This window comes from Acipenser ruthenus, chromosome 22 (genome assembly GCF_902713425.1).
Source record: "Acipenser ruthenus chromosome 22, fAciRut3.2 maternal haplotype, whole genome shotgun sequence".
Taxonomy (NCBI): domain Eukaryota; kingdom Metazoa; phylum Chordata; class Actinopteri; order Acipenseriformes; family Acipenseridae; genus Acipenser; species Acipenser ruthenus.
The window spans coordinates 26,681,146-26,703,368 of NC_081210.1; the positions used below are offsets into that span (position 1 = coordinate 26,681,146).

The 22,223-nt window shown below is 37.2% G+C and overlaps 3 protein-coding genes across 4 annotated transcripts; 2 read left to right on the plus strand and 1 right to left on the minus strand.

The window, feature by feature from the left end:
* Positions 1–205: 205 nt before the first annotated feature.
* LOC117413462 (zinc finger CCHC domain-containing protein 10-like) lies at positions 206–3,339 on the minus strand. Its single transcript, XM_034022679.3, has 4 exons — positions 3,191–3,339; positions 2,582–2,743; positions 1,539–1,589; positions 206–1,290 (listed from the first exon to the last, which is right to left on the minus strand). Exons 1-4 carry the CDS (start codon positions 3,259–3,261, stop codon positions 1,077–1,079), a joined length of 498 nt encoding a protein of 165 aa, XP_033878570.3. The 5' UTR covers positions 3,262–3,339; the 3' UTR covers positions 206–1,076.
* Positions 3,340–5,407: 2,068 nt separating this feature from the next.
* On the plus strand, positions 5,408–15,194 carry LOC131699473 (heat shock 70 kDa protein 4-like). 2 transcript variants are annotated; one of them, XM_058996305.1, is made up of 20 exons: positions 5,408–5,525; positions 5,692–5,807; positions 6,924–6,981; positions 7,391–7,531; positions 7,803–7,925; positions 8,202–8,301; positions 8,545–8,678; positions 8,863–9,107; positions 9,291–9,367; positions 9,477–9,628; positions 9,868–9,974; positions 10,073–10,206; positions 10,529–10,710; positions 11,665–11,763; positions 11,951–12,106; positions 12,373–12,498; positions 12,654–12,761; positions 12,916–13,035; positions 13,242–13,403; positions 13,792–15,194. In XM_058996305.1, the coding sequence occupies exons 2-20, from the start codon at positions 5,701–5,703 to the stop codon at positions 14,008–14,010; spliced, it is 2,550 nt and encodes an 849-aa protein (XP_058852288.1). In that variant the 5' UTR covers positions 5,408–5,525; positions 5,692–5,700; the 3' UTR covers positions 14,011–15,194. The 2 variants fall into 2 exon arrangements, with proteins under 2 accessions (XP_058852288.1, XP_058852287.1); XM_058996304.1 differs by having other exon boundaries at positions 5,490–5,807.
* An 869-nt stretch (positions 15,195–16,063) lies between these two features.
* LOC117431224 (E3 ubiquitin-protein ligase RNF14-like) lies at positions 16,064–20,935 on the plus strand. Its single transcript, XM_034051963.3, has 8 exons — positions 16,064–16,230; positions 17,462–17,623; positions 18,143–18,294; positions 18,576–19,067; positions 19,246–19,474; positions 19,600–19,772; positions 20,155–20,285; positions 20,506–20,935. Exons 2-8 carry the CDS (start codon positions 17,470–17,472, stop codon positions 20,570–20,572), a joined length of 1,398 nt encoding a protein of 465 aa, XP_033907854.1. The 5' UTR covers positions 16,064–16,230; positions 17,462–17,469; the 3' UTR covers positions 20,573–20,935.
* The last annotated feature ends 1,288 nt before the right edge of the window (positions 20,936–22,223 follow it).

Consider the following 22,223-nt stretch of genomic DNA (forward strand, 5'->3'; position numbering starts at 1 on the left):
ATTATCGTGTCTTGGGTAGACTGCAGTAGATTTCATCTCCCTAACTTCCCTAAAGAGTATTGGTTATTTATGCCTCCAGACCTAATCAAATATGTTTTAGTTTAATCCCTTATAGCAGTGCCTTCCTCGCAGACCATTTTGTCTAACCTCTGTACACATAATTACTATTCTTAATTTTGACATACATAAGATTAAAAGGCACAAACAAACTTAAACAACCTCTTTATTAAAAAAAAAAGAAAACTACAAAAATATGTCTTAACTAAGACAGATGCTTCAAATTACCCTCCTATGAGCCAAACATTACAATCCTACTGTTACGACAACATATAACAATACTAGGAAAGGTTCTGAAATATTACAATTACATATCTTATATACGTCAAATTAAACTTGAACTATGTTAATTTTGGGGTAAGTGTGACCCAGGTTAAATGTGACGACAGTATAAACTAGTATTTAATAATTGGAGTAGAGTGAAAATATAGGTTTAAAAATAAGTTTAATGCTTCTATTATATACAATAAAAAAAAAGAAGAAACAAAAATGCAAATTCACACTCTGGAATTATGATAAAGTTGTCATTTACAAAAATATTTATTAATTGTTAATTTTCTTAAACCTTGAAAATGTCTGCCATGTAAAATAATTTGAACAGCCAACTTGTAGTTCACAAACATGCAAATCTCTGGTCCCCTTATCTTGCCTGTGATCAAATACACACAATGGAAACAGTCCACATAAAACAGCTGTAAAACATGGTTAACTGAAAGGTAAAGTTTCGTTTTTTTGTCAAATATGTAATATTGTTGTTGAAGAAATCACACTCTACTATAAATACTTTTACTCCTAAAAGATATACCTTTTGGAATATGAGATCCGTTCATCACGCTAGTAAAGGTTTATAAATGTACCTGGTCTATACCTCTTTTCAGCAAACCCTTACTGACAACTTCTGCCACTAGAAGCTCCAAGACTTGTGTTAGGTTTCATTTACATGACAAACCTATAAAAATCAGTCTGAACAGAGCACTAAAACAGGGCTGGAACTCTGATCTGGATCAAAACCATTCATCTTATTTCTTCTTCTTCCTTTTCTTGGGAGGCTCGCTGTCGGAGCTGCTGTCACTGGAGTCCGAGTCGCTGCTGGAGCTGGAGGAGGAGGAGCTGTCATCACCGTCACTGTCCGAGGAGGAACTGGAGGAAGAATCACTGTCTGATGAAGAGTCACTGGACGAACTACTGGAGCTGCTGCTGCTGCTGCTGCTGGAGCTGCTCGAATCCTTGGATCTGTTAGGGGGGATGGGGACAAAAACTTCAGCGATGTCCTATAAACTGCAGGAATTCAAGAGACAGCTTGCTCATTCATAGGGAGGTGTGGACAGAAAAACGGTTTACATTGTTTCTCACACCTTTTTATTTATTTATTTTTTTAAACCTTACTGATCCACTAAACTTCTTGAAAGATCAAGCTCTATCTTCTTTGTGGCCGCATCACAACAATAAAACAAGAAAGAAAGAAAAACACACTCAATTACCTTTTCTTTTTTGTCTTGGTCTTCTTTTCACTTGCCCCTTCACTGCCTGGTCTAAAAAAATCAAAATAAAAATTACATATGCATACATACAATATAATACAGATAATTGGATTATGCTTAACAGAAAATCCTATGAAATGTTCATTCTCAATTTCATGAAAAACACACCAGTGCTTCTCAATATAGTTTATATTTAAGCTTTTAATAGCTCAGGCATTCAATACCATTACATATAATGTCCCAGTGACTAATATGCACACTACGCATAATCATTTCTTGTAACAAATGTCAATGCAATATTTCTTCACAATGACAATCTGTTTAAAAAAAAAAAAAAAAAAAAAAAACAGATAAGTCAGCCATTCAGTGGTCATTTGAAAAGTCACTACTTATTGTAATAAATCACAAATGGATAGGCAGTTTTCCAAACATAGATGCATACATGACAACAAGTACACTGAAACTAAGATTCATCAAAATGCTTGAGCAGTTATATCTAATAATGCTTGAGCAGTTATATCTAAAAACTTCAAGTGTGACATGCATACATACAGTTCTACGGTATGCATCCCTAAGTGGGAAAATGTGTTTGAAGGGTATTTGTATTCAACAGGTCTAACGATCATAGAATTATTCTGGCTGGCTGTTTGGAAATCAGTACGCTCACTTTTGTACAGCCTGCACACAGGTATAATGGAGAGTGGTACCTTAAAGTAATAATGAAAGATACTTGACTTGGACATGACGTCATTAAAGTAGGCTTCAGAAAGCCCCAGTGTAGCCTAGTAATAGTTTGTGTGTGTGTGTGTGTGTGTGTGTATAGCTATTGCTAATGAACTATAACTGTGGATTTTAACAGAGCACTCGAACTTCATTGAGCATTTCAGGCTTACTTTCCTAAATTTTATGTTCAGCATCAGCAGAATCAGTATCCTTTCCAACGTAGCAGTGCAGAGTGAGATGAATGAGACCTCACTAAGGTATAAACTTATCCATTAACGATAAACCAAAACAGCACGCACGCACACACAAAATAATCTTACACTGGCATAGATGTCAAGTTGTTTTCATTCTCCTTTAATTTCTTCTTCAATTCTACAGTTCTGGAGGGTCTGTGTAGATACTTCCTCTTCCCAGTACATTCGTACGTCCAGTGTCCAAATTCTAAACATTTTTGACATCGGACATACTGTTTGTTAGCCTCCCTAAAACAAAAGGAAAACATAGATCGAGTCTAATTTCCATGCAGGAAAACATTACTTGTGAGTCTTACCGGGCCTTGCGCATTAAACAAATCATTTATGTGTATGTATGTATATAAGTACTTGCTGGGTGTGGAATTCATTGTTCCTCACAACACTGTGTGGCACATATTGAAAAAACAAGGTAGAACATAACGTAAAGACATATCGGACACATTATTTTATCACTGAAAAATATCTACAATCAACATTAAAACACTTACGCAACAAAGCTGCTATAGACTAGTACAGTTGCAAGTATGTTTTAATGAAACAAAAACCAAGCTAACCATAACCGTTCTAAACGTGTCCCATATATATCAATTGTTCTGTAAACTGCGGGACAATAGTATGTATTTCCATAAGCATTAACATATAATTAAATGTAAAAACATTTTTTTTTTTACTTACGCCTGCCTACGAGCAATTATTCTGTGCATGGGCGTCGCCATCTTGTAACCCCTGATAAAGCAGTGCAACATGGGATACTGATGTAAATCACCTTCCAAGGAACTGAAACAAAGTTAAATAAACTGACCCAATTCTAGAACAGAACTGCAAACTGTATTTTATCAAACAAGAAGTACAGTGGTAGACCTAATATGCTACGTTCATAGATAATTGCTTATCCAACGTGAAACTTAGTTAGGAAATTCTTAAGCACAAGTTTATTTATTGTACAAATGACTTATTGTTCTATTCTAGGGGGCTCACACCCTGGTCCTGGGAAAGCTACTGGGTCTTCTGGTTTTCGCTTCAACCGAGCGCTTAGTTACTTAATTGAACCAATTATTGGCTTAATTAGTCAAGATTAACATGTGTTCCAGATCTTTAGCCATTGATAACACCGTGTAACAATTTTTTTTTTTTTTTTTTTGGTTCCTGGTTAGTAAGTGTTATTTCCTAATTGCTTATGCCTCAAAAGTATAGAAAATGGCTATTATTCCCCACAAACTTTGCTTTTGTGACCAGGACAGTGATATTTTGAAATTTACCTATTTTCCAGAACATTCTAGATAGATTCAGTGCTGAGTAAACTTGGAGTAACTTCTAGAACTTTCTAGAACTTTCCAGTAATATAAATAGTAGTATAAATACAGGGGCCTTAAGCCCACCAGTTCAGTTTAGTTCCAGCTGCCTAAGTGGATACATATCTGCATTTTTCTGAGATGGCATCAATGTGACCAGTCTGTTCGAGGCAATCGGAATCGCCTGTAAGGTCATAGGAGACTTCAAAATGGTGGCATTCCTGATGGGTCTCCAAGGTGGTTTTACCAAGTTTCCCTGCTATCTTTGCTTTTGGACAGCAGGGACACCAAGGCGCACTACCACAGGCGGGACTGGCCACAGCGGACCGAGTTCTCTGTGGGGAGGAACAACGTCAAGTGGGAGCCACTGGTGGACCCCCGGAAGGTGCTGATGCAACCACTGCACATCAAATTGGGCCTTATGAAACAATTTGTCAGAGCTCTAGATAAGGAGTCGGCAGCCTTCAAGTACCTTCAAGACTTCTTCCCTAAGCTGTCTGAGGCAAAGGTCAAAGCCGGTGTCTTCGTCGGACCACAGATAAAGAAGATCCTGGAGTGCAATGAATTCCCCAAGAAGCTCACTAGTAAGGAGAAAGCGGCTTGGAACAGCTTTGTCGCAGTGGTTCGGGGCTTCCTGGGCAATCACAAGGCCGAAAACTATGTGGAGCTGGTTGAGACTCTGGTGAAGAACTACGGCACAATGGGCTGTAGGATGTCCCTCAAAGTCCATATCCTTGATGCTCATCTTGATAAATTCAAGGAGAACATGGGAGCATACTCGGAGGAGCAAGGCGAGCGCTTCCACTAGGATATACTGGACTTTGAACGCCGCTACCAAGGACAGTATAACGAGAACGTGATGGGAGACTACATTTGGGGGCTGATTCGTGAAAGTGATTTACAGTATAATCGTAAATCTCCAAAAACTACTCACTTCTAAATCTTTTGTAGTCATTTTTGTATTACTTTAGTATAAATACATGTTAATTTCATATAATTTCATATGGATTCATATGTTGTTTTTTTCTGACTTTATGTGAACGAAAAGACACAAATTCGCCTGTTTTCTCATTGGAAATAGGTAAATTTCAAAATATCACTGTCCTGGTCACAAAAGCAAAGTTTGTGGGGAATAATAGCCATTTTCTATACTTTTGAGGCATAAGCAATTAGGAAATAACACTTACTACCCAGGAACAAAAATTGTGTTACATAGTGTAATGTAAATACACCTATAAAACCTGCAGGATCAGGACTCTCCAGGACCAGGGCTGGAGACCGCTGCTCTATTCTATTGTTTAAATTGGCAATTACCTGTGACTTGTATGGTAATTATAAATGGGACTGCGTGCAGTCATCATGACCAGCAACATTTAATATGACTCAATTCAAAACAAAATTAAAAAACAATGCGAAAATACACATCTATATCTATCTATCTAATATATATATATATATATATATATATATATATATATATATATATATATATATATATATATATATATATATGAAAAGCAGACATTTGAAAATATTAGACAAGTCCTTCCACTTCATATTAAAATGGCTTCAACACGCTTTTCAAATTGAGAGGGTTCAGAAACATCTAGAGATGTCTGGAAGAATCTAAAACTCGCGATATTAAGACAGCCGCGGTGTGATTTCGTTGTGTGATAGAGAACACACTACACTCACCAGCCGGCTTTCCATTTAAGAAGGTGCAGTTAATTCAGTGGTGGACAGGGAATAAAAACAACTTTTAATGTTTTTGTTGTTAATTCTAGTCTAAACCGTTCTTAATTTTTATACTTACCAATTCATTCTAAACACCAAGAAACGTTTTGGTGTTTTAAGATACAGTTATTGTTTATTTTTTTTTTGTAGATTCTTAAAATGTCAGTGGTGGGGATTGATGTCGGCTATCAAAGCTGCTATGTTGCGGTAGCCAGGGCCGGAGGGATTGAGACCGTAGCGAACGAGTACAGCGATCGCAGCACACCGTGAGTATATCCACAAAAACATGTTTCCTGTTGTACAATAAATCTAGGTGTTCAAACGGCACTCCGAACGGTTATCCTTTACAACCAATGTATGACATTTTATGAGGCCTTGTGTCGGAGATAAGGAAGGAAGGAACTACTGTCATGAATACACACGTGAATGCTGCGTTTCCTAATGCCGGCCGCTGCTGATCTTTATAATGTTATAATAAGTGGCACAGGCAGCTCTAACAGTCTATTAAATAATCATTGTAAACCAAACATACATAGTTTTATTTGCTTAATTAACAACCGGTCGAAAAAAAAAAAAAAAAAAAAAAAACATCGGGCGGCCTTCTGCACTTTGGGTAATATAATTTAATGACTTGCGTGTTTTTTCATCTGAGAGTGGTTGGCGCATCTGTGTATTAAGAAAGAATGCAGTCGTTTTACATTGGTCCGTCTTTCTGCACCTATGCCGCTTTGGTGTCGTCCTGCACCCTTTGACTGAAGTGAAAATGACACATTCAGAACAATGCATTATCGTATTGAAATTTCTAGCTCCTTGTAGACAACACTATCATAGCATCAAAGGGTATGGATACTTTTGAATGAGCATTTTAAGTTTTGCAAAAATAAATAATTGTAGACCTTTATTTCTCTCTCTTTTTTTCTCATCTACAAAAGCAAAACTTTTGCTACAAAAAGATTTTTCCTAAAGTTATTTGTTTGAGAAATTTCTAGAAATTATACATTTCCATTGGGGTATGTAAACTTTTTGACTACAACTGTATATAGGTCTGTATTTATTTTTACATTCGTGACAGTAGTGTGTGGGTGTTGCTAACAAACTTGTTTTGGTTGGCATGTTTCTGTTTATTTCTTTGTTTTGCTATATTTTGATGGTTATATTCCAGGTAAATGTACACATCAAACACACAAATAAGTAATGATCAAAAGCTTGTATGGAGATAAATTTTGGTCCCCTGGAATCTTTCACTGTTTAGTCTTATTTTGCTGTAATCTCTAACTACATTAATATCCACAGCAGTGCATAAATAACTACTGTATAGGGTCTCCTCTGCAAGGCATAAAAAGACAACTTCATTCAAGTGTTTGTTTTTCTTTATCTTGAAGCTCTTTTGTGTCATTTGGGCCACGGAACCGTTCGATTGGAGCAGCTGCTAAAAGTCAGGTACGTCTTCATTGAATCAATAAATATTTCAACGCTTTAAAAGCTGACTGCTGATATTTCAAAGTATATTTTGCTGGCAGAGCACAAATCTGTGTCATGGATTGATTTAGCAACTCAGTCAAATTTAAACTAAAGTCTAATTTTTAAAATATATAGAAAAACATCTCATTCCCTTGAATGGAGCGGAACATCCCTGTGGACTCGGGTGCACCGATGGTCTGTATGTGTGTATTACTACTACTGTAGCTATATATAGACACACAAGCAGTAAAACATTGAGAAAAAAGGCTGAATTGGTTAATTGTTCAGAAACCGAGATGGATATTTCATATTTTATTACTACTTTGCATTAAAGTAGCTTATAGGCATGAGGGATTAGCTTTTTTGCTGATTGTTTGATTTCTTCCAGGTGGTCTCAAATTCTAAAAATACAGTACATGGATTTAAACGGTTCCTTGGCCGGGCATACACTGACCCTTTTATTCAGTCAGAAAAAGCCAAACTTCCATATGAACTTGCCCAAATGCCAACAGGCACAACTGGCATCAAGGTAAAGTAATATTCGGTTAGATATCTTATTGGGGAGAGGGTGAAAGGTGGAGGAATTATTTTGTAAAATGTAGTTATAAACAGCTAAGCTGCCACAGTGTTTATTTTACACACATGACCTGATGGATCAGGTGGAATGCTTGAATCTTGTCTTTATTACAGTGTAACCGTATGTCACTATTTGTATACGAGATGGTGGTTTTGGTCATTCTTTTTTAATACATATTTTCAGGCCATGGAACTTACTGTCTTCTTTGTTTTTGTGCATAAAGCTGATGTACATGGAGGAGGAGAAAGTTTTTAGTGCTGAGCAAATGGCGGGCATGTTGATGACCAAACTAAAGGAGACGGCAGAAAATGCATTGAAAAAACCTGTGGCAGATTGCGTCATATCAGTAAGTTGAACATTTTCTTCAGCATATTTAAAATGTAAGCCCCCATATGGATGTGTATTGAAATGTAGTCTTTTAACAGTACGTTTGTTGAACATTATACTACCAGAACTTTTTTCATACACTTTGAGATGTGCTTTACATACAGGAGCATTAGAAATCTTCATTTACAGACTATCCAATCGACATGATGTAGTCTGTCTATTCCACACTTGTTCACAGTGCTTATCAAACATCAATTAGCTTGCTTTTTTAAATGTATTTTTTTTTTTTCCACAGGTTCCCTGTTTCTACACAGATGCTGAGAGGAGGTCGATGATAGATGCTGCTCAGATTGCAGGGTTTAATTGTCTGAGGCTCATGAATGAAACCACAGCAGGTAACCTAAAAGCTGAAAAAGATGTGTGCATGCTGAGCTTTGTGACTGGCTTTCTTAATAAATTCATACACTGAATATATTAAACAGAAAGCTGTTTTAGTGTGTGTGTGTGTGTAATAGATAGATATAATATAGATTGTTATAGTATATGTTTCTTGTTTTGTTTAACCAGATTGAATAACTCATTGTTTACAGCTGTTTTAAATGGTGGTTTACCCAATTCTTTATTTGTATTCATTCCAGTTGCATTGGCGTATGGAATTTATAAACAAGATCTTCCTGCCCCAGAGGAAAAGCCAAGAAATGTTGTGTTTGTTGATTTGGGACATTCGGCATACCAGGTTTCAGTCTGTGCTTTCAACAAAGGAAAACTGAAGGTAAATATTTTAATGCTATATGGCAAACTGTTTGGAGCATGATTTCATATTTTGTTTTAGATGGTAGAGCACTTGGACTGGTTGCCATTTCTTCAGATATGTAAAAACAAAGTTTATTGTAACCTTAATTCAAATAGACTATATTCATGTCAATTATTATTTATTTTTTGTATTTCTTTTCTAGGTTCTTGCTACAGCTTTTGATCCACATTTGGGTGGAAAAGATTTTGATGAAGTTTTAGTTGATCACTTCTGTGTAGAATTTGGTAAAAAGTACAAACTGGATGTTAAGTCGAAGATCAAAGCACTTCTAAGGCTTTATCAGGAGTGTGAGAAACTGAAGAAGCTGATGAGCGCCAATTCTTCAGATCTGCCCTTGAATATTGAATGTTTCATGAATGACATCGATGTTTCTGGAAAACTGAACAGGTACAATTATTAGGATAACCAAGCTTCTCCACTTTTTAAGTATAATTTAGTTAACGTTTATCAAGTCTTAAACTTACAAACACATTTACAAGAGGCTATGGTGTCTATTCAGAAGAAACTAACTGTAGTGGGTTTGAACTAAAATAACCTACAGTTACTTCTGTGTTTTTTTTTTTTTGTTAGAGGGCAATTTGAGGAGATGTGTGCAGGACTCTTTGCTAAAGTAGAAGCTCCACTCCGCAGCATTTTGGAACAAGCAAGTAAGTTCATCTTTCCTTGTAAGAGTATTACAGCAATTAAGTATAAAAGTCAAGCAGCTCATGGAAGCAATATTAAGTGATGCATTGTTTGTCCCTCCCAAATGTAAAGGGCTGAAGAAAGAAGATATTTATGCTGTTGAAATTGTGGGCGGTGCTACAAGAATCCCAGCAGTGAAAGAAAGAATTGGCAAATTCTTTGGCAAAGAAATCTGTACAACCTTAAACGCAGATGAGGCTGTTGCTCGAGGCTGTGCCCTTCAGGTAAGAGCTGTGTTACAGATCGGTTAGTAGTTTGATGGTACTGTCCATGTTGCTTGGGAGCCCATTTACAGTTTTGAACTAAGTGGGCTTCACATCATTTAACAGCATAAGTATATCCAAATCCCAAGTCAATTATTTAGTTTCACAAAGTTAATATTTAGATTTATTTTGTTTCTATGTATGTCATATAGTAATCTGTGTAATGTTAACTTGTATTTTATTTTATTTTTTTCATTCAGTGTGCTATTCTGTCCCCTGCATTCAAAGTGAGAGAGTTTTCCATTACGGACCTGGTTCCTTATCCAATCTCCCTAAAGTGGAATTCTGCAGCAGAAGAAGGACTAAGGTGGGACCTCATTCATCTTTGACCAAGTCTTGCAATGTTGTTTTCTCGTGAAAGTGTTGACACTTTAGCAGGTTTTGATGCCTTTTTCTATTTTTTAGTGACTGTGAAGTATTCCAGAAGAATCATGCAGCACCGTTCTCCAAAGTTCTAACTTTCTACAGAAAGGAAGCTTTTTCTTTGGAAGCGTATTACAACTGTCCTAAAGAACTGCCTTATCCAGATCCCACTATAGGTGAGGTTTGAACCTTTGAAGAGGATTCTATTTCCATCCTCCTATCAATAGGGAGTAGGATTGTTATCATATCTGTTTTATTGCCAAACCCAGGTCAAGGGAAGGTGTTGGGGTGACATGAAATATAAAATGAACATGTCCCTTTTTAGGCATTAAGTAAATGCATTTGAAATATATGTGCTTATTAAAAATGATAGCTCGAACTATTGGTATCTAATGGTGTTAATGGATACATCTCAGTATTAGTTAAAATTCCAGACAGAAACAGAAAATGTATTGTGGTAATTTAACATTTCTATTTAATCATGTATTTTCTCTGCAGGTCAGTTTCTGATTCAGAAGGTGGTTCCTCAGGCTAATGGGGAGAGCTCCAAAATTAAAGTTAAAGTCCGAGTGAACGTACACGGCGTGTTTAGTGTGTCAACTGCCTCTCTTGTGGAGATACAAAAATTAGAGGAAGGTGAAGAGCCAATGGAAACTGAGCAACAAACAAAGGAGGAGGAGGTAATTAATGTATTGCTGGCAACGTACACTGTCTTAACTGTTAAACAGTTCTTCTGTGGGCTATGATATACTAAATATACTGCCATATCTGATTTAATTGGTTCCAGGGGTCCATCGGATATGAAAAAATATCATCTCGGAGGGAGTAGTTATACTACGGTAGCTGCTTTATTAATGTTAGGGCATTATGAATGAACAATGGCAGGTACATCAGTGTGTCTAAAACAACAAAGTATGGTACTGTATACTATGCAAAGAAAATCTGTGAATTGTGAAAGCGCCAATACAGTATTTGACAATTTTACAAAATTGGCATTCCAAAACAGTTCTTGCATTGCTCTGTCTATGACAAAGTAATCGCACAGATTTTTTTTAAAATTTTTGCACTGTGTGTGTTGAAACGGAAACAAGAAGAAAGCGTGCACGCAAACATAAACTGGCTTTGTTTCAGCTTTTTAATGGTCCAGTAATTTTATATTAATCCCTCGATTTTCTTTTACTTGACACGGTTAAACTGGGCAGTTGTATGAAGTGACAGCATGTAAAAAGTGAAACTGAATTCCCAAACGCTAAAGAGCTGAATGCAATGTTTTACACCCATAATAAAATGTGCATTGATCAGTTTTAATCGGTACCTTTCAGTTGGTAGCGACATGTGTAAATGACACATGCCAGAGGTCCATCGATTTAATATAGGGGATCCTATTTTACAGGATCGGATATGACCGGTTTTATTGTAATCCCATAAAACTAAAGGTTCAAGATAATCCTATAATCTATGCTAAAGTCAAGAAATGGTAGCTGCTACAAACAAGGTCTTGGTTTATTAAAATCCAGTATTGCGCTTCAGGTTTGATTTTGAAATCATGTCAGATTTTGCAGCAATCTAGAAGAGACTATTATATAGTGCTCTGATGGATTCCCATAATATTGGATTGCTGTTGCCTGTTACAGAATAAGATGCATGTAGATCAAGAGGATCAGAAATCTCAAGGTGATGCAAGCCCGCAAAAAGAAACTGCTGAAAAAAAGAATGAACCCGACGAAATGGAGGTAACTGAAAAACAATGCATTAAGTCAGTCCTCTTCGCATGTGTTTTACTTGTTAACTGTTTAGTTCATACCAAGATTATATTAAAGTTACAAATTTGTAAGTGCATATGGTGTTTTATATATGTTTGTTCAACATTTAGTCATTGAACTGAAAAGTAAATACTAAGTTTTATTTTTTTGTATTCAGACTTCTGCAGAAGAGGCAAAACAGGAAAAGAAAAATGATCAACCCCCACAGGCAAAGAAACCCAAAGTAAAAACAAAGACTGTGGATCTTCCCATTGAACACAGCTTACAGTGGCAACTGAGCAACGATACGCTGAACTTGTTTGTTGAAAACGAGGTAATTTCTTCACAAACCGTACTTGTATCTGAACTATTCAGTTTGAGCCCACCTGGAGGGGTAACCAACTTTGAAACAACCAAGAGTAAATGGAAGTTGTTCAACTATTAATAAAAGGCTTATTCTTTTGTAAACGTGAAGCGTAATTGACAAGTCTCTGATACTCAGTAATGCATTGAAATTCTGGCTGCTAATTTGTTTCTAGACATGATAGCTCAGTTTGTCAGTACTTTGAATGTGTTTTTATTTTTGTGGTTTTACCCCAGGGTAAGATGATAATGCAGGACAAACTTGAAAAGGAACGAAATGATGCAAAGAATAATGTAGAGGAGTATGTGTATGAAATGAGAGACAAGCTGAGTGGTCTCCTGGAGAAGTTTGTTGGGGATGATGTAAGTACTGTGTTTTCTTTTTCTTCCACAAACTCGTATTTACTACTACCGTGCTGCACTATCCCGAAAGGAGTAGTGTAACTAAATGCAATGGGATTCAATTCTTATGCATTATATTTGTTTTAAAGAACTAAAAATTGTTTCTGTAAATTCAGGATCGCGACTTGCTGTCATTGAAGCTGGAAGACACAGAAAATTGGCTGTATGAAGATGGGGAGGACCAGCCGAAGCAAGTTTACATTGACAAACTAGCTGAACTGAAGGTAATGTTGATTCCATCCAGAAGATAGGTTGTCTGTCTTGGGAATGCAAAATTGTAACCATTTAATTTTACTAGCTTCTAAAAAAGCTAAAGAATAATAATTTACATATAATTTACATTTTTTTTTTTTTTTTAAATCCTCCCCCCCACCCCAGAAACTAGGCCAGCCAATTCAGGAGAGATGTCAAGAGGCTGAAGAGAGACCAAAGGCTTTTGATGACCTTGGGAAGAGAGTCCAACACTATATGAAAGTAGTTGGTGCCTACAAAAACCAGGTAAGATCTAGTTGCTGCATGGAACAGACTAACGACAAGTATGCAACAACAGATTGAGCACTTGCTAAATGTACATTTTTGCAGCATGTGTAATAGGCCTCTCTTTCAAATCAAATTTAGACACTAGTGCTCGTAACAAGTTGAAATAAAGATTCCTCAGATCTGTTTGGTTTATTAAACCTATTATGTGTACTTTTGAATTTTAGGACGAGCAATATGAACACTTGGATGCAGTTGACATGGAGAAAGTGGAGAAGTTGGTAAATGAGGCTATGGCTTGGATGAACAATAAAATGAACCAGCAAAGCAAGCAGAGTCTTACTCTGGATCCAGTCATCAAGGTGAAAGAAATCCAAGCAAAAACAAAGGTAAAAAACAAAACTGAAGGTCTGCCAGAATCTTTACATGTGTCCCATGTTGAAAATGTGGAAGGAGGGAGTAGACATACATGTATACTGGTAATGGAGTTCAGTGTGTTCCAAAATAGCTGTATTAAGGAACATGTATCGAAATGCAATTTGTTTTTATATATATATATATAATTTCTCTGGAACTTCAGAAGAATTGTATTGTGCAGAAAGTATCTTGTTAAACTGTTTCTTGCCTTAGCAAATGTTTGATTTTCATCATAAATAATTGAAGGAAATTAACTTGGATATTGTAAGATTTAATTATGGCAATTGGACTCTGTTAACATTAGATGTAATCCCAAATCTCTATACCAACACTGCATTTTATTTCTTTTCTTATTTGCAGGAACTGGTTTCTGACTGCAACCCAGTAGTCTCGAAGCCCAAACCGAAGGTAGAGCCCCCAAAAGAGGAACAGAAGGAAGCTGAACAGAATGGACCAGTAAATGGACAGGAAAACACAGAGACTCCGCCAGCTTCCAATGAGAAAGCACCAGACAGCAAAGGCCAGCCTGCTGCCCCTGAAACTACAGACAGCAAGCTGCCTGAGATGGACATTGACTAACTACTGCAACAATCCAAATTGTAAAAGCATTTAAATAGCCTTTTGACCATCATTTGACATAACTTGAGCAGTTGACTTTGATAATAAATACTGTCATCTGCCATCATGGCATGATTTATTTATTAAATGCATATTTACATACATACATACAGTATATCACCTCATTGACTTGTTATGACTTTGATTTAAAACATAAGGTAGTCCAACTAATTGCCTAAAAATTAGAGGTTAAGGTTTTCAAGTATGCAAAAGTAATCTTCAATATTTGTGCTTTTAATTGTAGTTCAACAGGTGTGAGCAAGGCTTGGTCAAGCAGATGTTAAATTCCTAAAAAATAATGTGAACTCTGTTTTATCCTTTAAACTGGAACAGTTTAAAAGTATTTTGAAATCCAATTGTTAATGGTTCATAACCACTGTAGTCCTAGACAGAGATGACCCCTAAATACAGGGGCTTGTTGACTAATCTGAGTATTTGTAACAATATTTAAAATAAGGAGTACTTGTTAAAACAAGACTGCTTTGAGTATTGGCTGCTCTACTAGAAATATTGAACCAGTTACTTATTCAGTTAAAGGTTATATAATTTGAATGCTGTATTCTGTTGCGGTTTATACATTTCTGACATGTTCTGCAGATATATTTTTTTGGACACAATGCAGCAGCAGAAAAACATAAGACCCCAAAAACCACATTTTAGGAATAAAAACAGAAGTTATTTTGGACACACACACACACAAAATTGAGCTCAGAAATTGAAGTATTGTTAAAAATAGTGTCAAAAATCAAATTGAACCTGATTTGTCGTCTCACTCCACCCCCAAAGATAGATTTTGTTCAATCAATACTGATGTATAAAACAATGAGTTACTGTAACAGTATTTACCAAGTAAAGGCTACACTTTGTTGTGGCAAGCATATAGATTGACTGGTGTTGTTAAACCTTAGTGTTAAATATGAAACCTTAATTTTCTGACGATTCTTGTTGGGTGATCCAGGGGTTGTAGGGTTCTTTTCTGTAGAATTGAATGCTGTTTCATCTTGATTGTAGAGGAACACATTGGATTGGTGGCAGCTGTGGAAGTGTCTTGATATTTCACTCAGGCTTCTGGTTTGCTATTATCAGTGTATTTATGCTTTTGTATTTCACAGATGTGAAGTATAATAAACAAATCCTTATATAAATTGAAGTTAAAAGCTTTCATTAACTCTACTGACCCCCTCATAATTTGAAATGTGAACCAGCATAGATGTGCTATTGTTATACTGCACCACTGAGCATTCCCTGCAAATAAAAATGCATCATTACAGCAATTCAGAATGGAGACATTACCTGATTACTGCAGCACTACGTGGAGCTGCTTTTCCACAGAAAAGAGAAGCACTTGAGCTAAAATTGTTTTTGTTTTGGGGCTATGCTGCCCTATTGATCTTTTTTTTTCTCTTGGAGTCAAGAGTTTAAAGTTCACAATATTAAAAGACCCCCCCCCCCACCCCCCCGCAGTAGCAGTAGCATGTCACTTACAGAATTACATATTTTCATGTCTCGATTTTGTAGAATACATGTGCTCAGCACCGCGTGTTGCTAACAAAGTATTTTTTTTGGTGCAAACACATCATAGCAACGAGCGTTGATATATACTTGTCCCAAATGATGACGTAATTTGCTTGCTGTCATTGTATGATGAGAAATTATGTGACCTGTATTATGCGACGTCCCCAGGTCAAAATTGTGGAAATGTATAATAATTTGAGAGAGAGAGATTATATGTAAGGGAAGTGGACCACTATGCCACCTAATGATCAATCAAACTATAATTTATTTTAAAAACAGCCACCTTTGTTGTCGAATACGTTTCCATTTAGGGCACGTCGTCGAATATGTTTCTACTTAGGGCATGCAAATATTTTCCAGCTGACTAAAGATATCTCATATATATATATATATATATATATATATATATATATATATATATATATATATATATATATATATAACATACACTACTAATCGGAGATTGGTAGAGGTTGGAGACACACTGAACCGCTTGGGACAAGGACGGAGCTGAGCAGCAACACGCGTAGAATATTACAGTAGCAACAGAATGGTGAATTGCACAGTCCAGTCCTGCAGAGGGTGTTGCAACTTTTTTTGACCAATTTGCAGCGTGCAGGCGCCTCCCCTTACTGCAGTGTGTTCTTGTCGGTGCGGAAGATCAAGGTAAGAGTAGAAGAAAAAAACCTTATCAGTTTTAACAATGTTTTCCATAATATATTATATGTGCATTTAGTTCGACATGTGGGTAAAACAAGAAACTGTTTTGATTTAAGTTTTCCTGATTTTAAAAAGGAGGTTCAGTACGAGTAGCCTCATGGATAGTGTAACTAGCTGCTTTACATAAACGCCGGTATGATATATTTATTTATGTTAGTTTACTTCTGACAGCCCCCCTCCTCTCCTCAATTAACATAATTTTATTCCTATCACAAAACAGAAACCATAAGTATTGTGATCTGCCTTTCAAAATTCAATATATAGTAAATTGACATCTGGTAAAATATATTTGGTCTGGCTGTGAAACGTCATAATATTATGAAGCTGTTACGTTGATGCATGTCCGTCACGAAACGCTTTTTTTGGTAAAAGAATAAAAATGAGTAATAATAAGTAAATTAATTGGATTTACTAACACGACACAGACTAGTAAATACCTGGTAAAAACTTTTACACACCCCAATCACCTAAAACGACACATGTTGCCCTAAATAGAAACGTCTCGCTGCTGCAATAGCTAGGTAGTTAACATGTGTATAACGCAGCTTAAAATTCCCAGTTAAAAATACTTCTCAACCTTTAACACATGCAGTGCTTTGTTTGCCTGTATTGTGTGGAGATCAACACAATGGCTATACATTTAACCTGAGACAGGACACTTTAGCTGCCTCAGTCTGTAAAACTGAAAATGTATTGATGCCTCTACATAGGTTTATAGTTTTAGTTCAGAAGTGTTCACTTAGAAGTTCAGCTTTTTTGGGGGGAAAATACAAACGGATGTTTCAAAGTTTTAATTTGTTTCAATAATCTTCAGTCAATAAGATCTGACAGTATGTGATGACATATGTTTATAAAATAAATATGAGAAGTGATTCAAGGCAGTTTTGTACTGTGGAAGGAACATTTGTGAAAAAGATAACCTACAAAAAAAACAGATAATTTAAGTAAAGTGCACATTTATACAAAAAAAAAAGGTAAAAGGCTTTGTTTAACAGTTCTGCGGAGTACAAGGGAATTACTGTACAACTTCCAACAGAGCGTCTCATAATTAAGACAAACAGGGGTTCCAGACCACATGGAGTCTAATTGGTTTCTGGAATTGCCATGTTTCTGAAGCCTTACCTGGTATTATTGTATCATTAGGAATGTAAATGAGTTGGTATTGTGGTATCTTTAGGAATGTAAATGTCCTCGGAAGATCAAGAAGCCCAAGAGGATGAGCTTCTGGCTCTAGCGAGTATCTACCATGAGGAGGAATTTAGGAGGGCCGAGTCTGCTCAAGGGGGGGAGATTCGGGTCTGTCTGCAGCTGCCTCAGGACTTTAACATCTTTGTCAGCGGTAAGTTACTCTTGTGTACAGTACTTACTTAGTCATTGTGTCTTTAGCGAGATATACCTTTTTATTTGGTTACCTGGGAATAATTATGGACTCCCATTGCATTGCACTACTTTTGGCCTTTCCTCCAAGTTACTTAGTGTTTGCTTTGTCTGAGTAAGCTCTGGAATGGCTCAAACTGCTGTGCAAAATTAAATGACCCCCTGTTTTATTTAACTTCGTTGGACACATGATCATTTTGTGAACTAAAAAGTTGAACTAAATATTAGGAGAGATGCACTTCTTTTCAGTCCGCCAGAACTATCAACAGTCAGTGTTTGTTAGACCCCTGCATATTTGTAATCTCAGTCAAAGATGAGAGAGAATGCAAAGACTTGCTCCCATTGTTTGGTTTTTTTTAACCTGATATTTTCAAGAGCAATCTGTACAACTTGATTGCCGGTTGTCAAGGTGGAGTGCTTTCTCAACACTCCAGCCTACAGCTGTCTCTGACTGAGCCCACTTATTCCTGCTTCATTCCAGGACAAGACCAGCATGGCCTGGAGAAGGACAGGGTAGAACACACTGTGTCATTTCTACCTCCAGTCGTGTTGAACTTTGAGTTACCTTCAGATTATCCATCAACCTCTTCCCCCATATTCACCTTGAGCTGCAAATGGCTTCCCAGAATTCAGGTTTGGAATTATTATTATTTTTTTTAAACTGAGGAATAATTAAAACCGCTGATTTGTTTGTTGTATTTTTTTCAGATCAGTTCAGTGCAGTGAATAACTTCATTTAGTCCTTTAAATATAACTGCAAAACAAGTGTGTTTTTATGGGTTAACAAATAAAGCAAATGTCCAAGGATAGATGTAAAAAAAAGGAGGATGAACACTGTATCAATGATGGAGTAGAGACAAGATTGTGTGATAGAAATGGAAATCGGGGATGACTGTTTATGGTGTTCCCTTTAGCTTAGTGCTGTTTGCAAGCATTTGGACGATCTCTGGCAGGAGAGTGTGGGAAGCGTGGTCCTGTTCTCATGGATGCAGTTCCTGAAAGAAGACCTTCTCACTTTCCTGAATATTGAGTCCCCGCTAGAAATTAAAAATCCCTCCGAAGGCAGGCAGAAAAAGAACGAACTTGACGACGTTCACAGCAATGCCAAGGAAGAACCACTGGACCCAAGAGCCATCCAGGACTCGGACTCCAGGATCAGCATCCTCCCTCAGATCCTGGATTTCGATCAGACTCAGCAGCAGAAGGCCTTCGACAATAAGGCTTATGTCTGTGGCATCTGCTTTTCAGAGAAGATGGGAGCCGAGTGCCTGGATTTTAAAGAGTGCAAGCATGTGTACTGCAAGGCCTGTCTCAAGGAGTATTTCCAGATCCAGATCAGAGATGGGAATGTCCAGTGCCTTAACTGTCCAGAACCAACGTGCACCTCAGTGGCCACACCTGCACAGGTAAGTTGTTGTTGCTTTTAAAAAAAAAAAAAGTACATTGACCACAAAAGTGGATCAGTTGTACACACTACTAGTATCAAATAAAAAATTCCTAGTAAAATCTGCAATGTGTTTTTTTTTTCTCTATTGGTTTGCTTCGATAGTATTTGGTATTGGGTATAATAGCCTTTCTTTTCAGGTGAAGGACCTCGTAGGAGAAGAGCTCTTCGCTCGCTACGACCGGCTGCTGCTCCAGTCCAGCTTGGACATGATGGCGGATGTGGTGTACTGTCCTCGGAGGATCTGCGAGACGGCAGTGATGCTGGAGCCCGGCTGTACCATGGGCATCTGTTCTGGCTGCAAGTACGCATTCTGTACCCTCTGTAAACTGGCCTACCACGGGGTGTCACCCTGCAGCACCACTGCAGGTAAGGGGGAGTCTCTTTATTTTGATAACGTTGAAATGCACTGGAGCATGACGTTCCTAACACAATGGTGGTTTAGATTCTGATTGTGGCCTGGTAACCCCTGTGAGTTTCCTGTTGAATTTTAGAGCAGCTACGTGGCCTACGTGATGAGTACCTGGGGTCGACGGACGAGGGGAAGAAATTCCTTGAGCAACGCTTTGGGAAGCGGGTCATTCAGAAGGCAGTAGAGGAGTCCCACAGCCAGGACTGGCTTGAGAAGAACTCCAAGGCCTGTCCGCGCTGTGGCACCCACATACAGGCAAGGAAGGGACTAACCCTGTCTCTGTACGAATCACTTGTACTGATTGTGTAGCAAACCTGTCCCATGGAGCAGTCCAACTGCAAGTCCCAGATATATTACTGTCTGCTGTATAGGGGGTTAATTCAATAAGAATCTACAATACAATACCTTATTTGTCTTCATTTTCATACATTTCAAAATGTGTAAGACAGGTAATACAGTCCCACTTACAGTGATACGGACATCCAGGTAATTGACTTGTTAACCAGCTGTGCTACCCACATACAGGTGTGTTATCCAAACTCTGACGAGGTTCACAGGTAGCACAGTCACCCATACAGGTAAAGCAGTCAGTGGTGTGCTGTTCAGTTCATTATTACAGGTGCTTCTTGCTTTGTAGAAGGTGGACGGCTGTAACAAGATGACCTGCATCAACTGCCACCAGTACTTCTGCTGGCTTTGCATGTGTCAGCTGTCACGGGCCAACCCCTATGGGCATTTCAACAACAGCACTATGCCCTGCTTTAACCAGTAAGTCATTATTGAATTTTATTTATTTATTTTTTTAATGTTGTCCCTTATACAATATCTGTACCGCACATTAAAGGCATTATTACAGTAAACATTGTTTTGTTTTTTGTGTGGTTAGGGAGGTTGGAATTATGAGACGTATATTCCTATCAATGTAAACTTCAGTAGAAGAAGATTATCGGTGGAAAGTGAAGCTCACACATGTTTTATGTTTTGTCAGGTTGTTTCAAGGTGTCGATATTGAGGATGGTGCATTCTGGAGCGATGAAGAAGATGAAGACGACTGATATGAAAGTTAAAGGGGATTGCAGTCACAGGAATCTGCCTGTTCTGTCCTGATTCGACATGCCTTTACTTGTCAAACACATGCTGTAAAAGTTAAACAATGGAACAGTAGATCCCCCAGTCTAAGGGAAACACAGCGGGCATCATCAAAGCTTATACTGTGGAGCTTCTTAAATGTAACAAGGGAAGCTTGAACAACTTGCATTTTGTACTGTTTTAAGTAAAACATTGTTACAAAATGTAGAAACTGCGGGTAGTGGAATTTTAATTTCTCTTTCCAAAATGTGACACTTTGAAGGTCTATTGTTTATTTGTTTGGTTTTTTTAGATATTTGCAAATTAAAAACTGCACTGTTCCGACACTATGTACAAGGGGTATAAAAGAAGCTTGAAACATATTTTTGTTTTATATGGTGCACACAGCTTGGCTGTCTGCCTTGGCCCATTTTTTAAGAATGAAACTGAACACAAATAAGGTATTTAATTGTTGATTCGTATTTAAGTAACCCCCAGATTAAAATCAATGAACAGCATCTGATGGGTACTTTCAGCATGACTGCAGTCAAAAGAGTAGACAATCTATGTTTTATGTGCATTTTTTAAGTTAGAAATCACTTGTTACTTTTTGTTTTAAGCATTCTATTCCGTTTTAAAAATTAGGCAAATTAGTCAAAACACCTGAATGAGATACAGTAGTCTGACCCTGTAAACATAGTTTTTTGTAATTTTAGAATGGCAGAATATACATGGTCTACATATATTAATGATATATTAAAAATAACTAAATGGCAATACTGATTGGTACACTTTCAGGTGCTTCTCAAGCTTGTGTTACATCATGTCCACTCTCTGCATCACATGTTCCTTTAAAACACCATTTTCCAAATAAGGAGATTTAGGGCAGCAGTGTGGAGTAGTGGTTAGGGCTCTGGACTCTTGACCGGAGGGTCGTGGGGTCAATCCCAGGTGGGGGACACTGCTGCTGTACCCTTGAGCAAGGTACTTTACCTACTTTGCTCCAGTAAAAACCCAACTGTATAAATGGGTAATTGTATGTAAAAAATAATGTGATATCTTGTAAGTCGCCCTGGATAAGGGCGTCTGCTAAGAAATAAATAAATAAATTAATTAATAATATACAAAAATCTTTAAATATACAAAAATTGTGAGACAAATAAGGAAAAAGTGTTCATGCAGTGACTGACAGTTCATTAATCTAGCTGCTTTGTGTTTGGGCTGTGCTATCATTACCTCTGTTTAACACATGCAAATAACGCATTTCTTTCAGACATACAAGAAGAAATATTACATTATTGCTGCTTATCATATTGCTCCACATATTAGATAACATGTATAGCAATGGTCTACCAGACAGCCTTTGTTTTTATTTGATAATATATATATATATTTATCCCTAAAATAAATGGTTTATTTCAAGACTAATCTTTGTTTGTGTATCTGTTTCTTGAAAATGCACTCATTTCCTTCATATTATGCATTCCGTTTTTAGCAATATCTTGAGAAGGAACCCGCCCAGTTGTGATGTAATTAAAAAACGGTTCCTTCCTCTTAAGGCCATTATAATCTGGAATCTAGAATAATAGTGACCTACTAATATATCCTGGCCTGTGATTGGTGGGAAAATAAAGGCTG

Coding starts and splice junctions, on each gene's coding strand:
- LOC117413462 (XM_034022679.3), bottom strand. CDS start 3,261: ATGTTGCACTGCTTTATCAGGGGTTACAAGATGGCGACGCCCATGCAC. Junction 2,744..3,190: donor ATAATTGCTCGTAGGCAGGC/GTAAGTAAAAAA, acceptor CTTTTGTTTTAG/GGAGGCTAACAAACAGTATG. Junction 1,590..2,581: donor AACTTGACATCTATGCCAGT/GTAAGATTATTT, acceptor TGATTTTTTTAG/ACCAGGCAGTGAAGGGGCAA.
- LOC131699473 (XM_058996305.1), top strand. CDS start 5,701: ATGTCAGTGGTGGGGATTGATGTCGGCTATCAAAGCTGCTATGTTGCG. Junction 9,975..10,072: donor GCAGCAGAAGAAGGACTAAG/GTGGGACCTCAT, acceptor TCTATTTTTTAG/TGACTGTGAAGTATTCCAGA. Junction 12,499..12,653: donor AGAAGTTTGTTGGGGATGAT/GTAAGTACTGTG, acceptor CTGTAAATTCAG/GATCGCGACTTGCTGTCATT.
- LOC117431224 (XM_034051963.3), top strand. CDS start 17,470: ATGTCCTCGGAAGATCAAGAAGCCCAAGAGGATGAGCTTCTGGCTCTA. Junction 17,624..18,142: donor CTTTAACATCTTTGTCAGCG/GTAAGTTACTCT, acceptor GCTTCATTCCAG/GACAAGACCAGCATGGCCTG. Junction 20,286..20,505: donor ACTATGCCCTGCTTTAACCA/GTAAGTCATTAT, acceptor ATGTTTTGTCAG/GTTGTTTCAAGGTGTCGATA.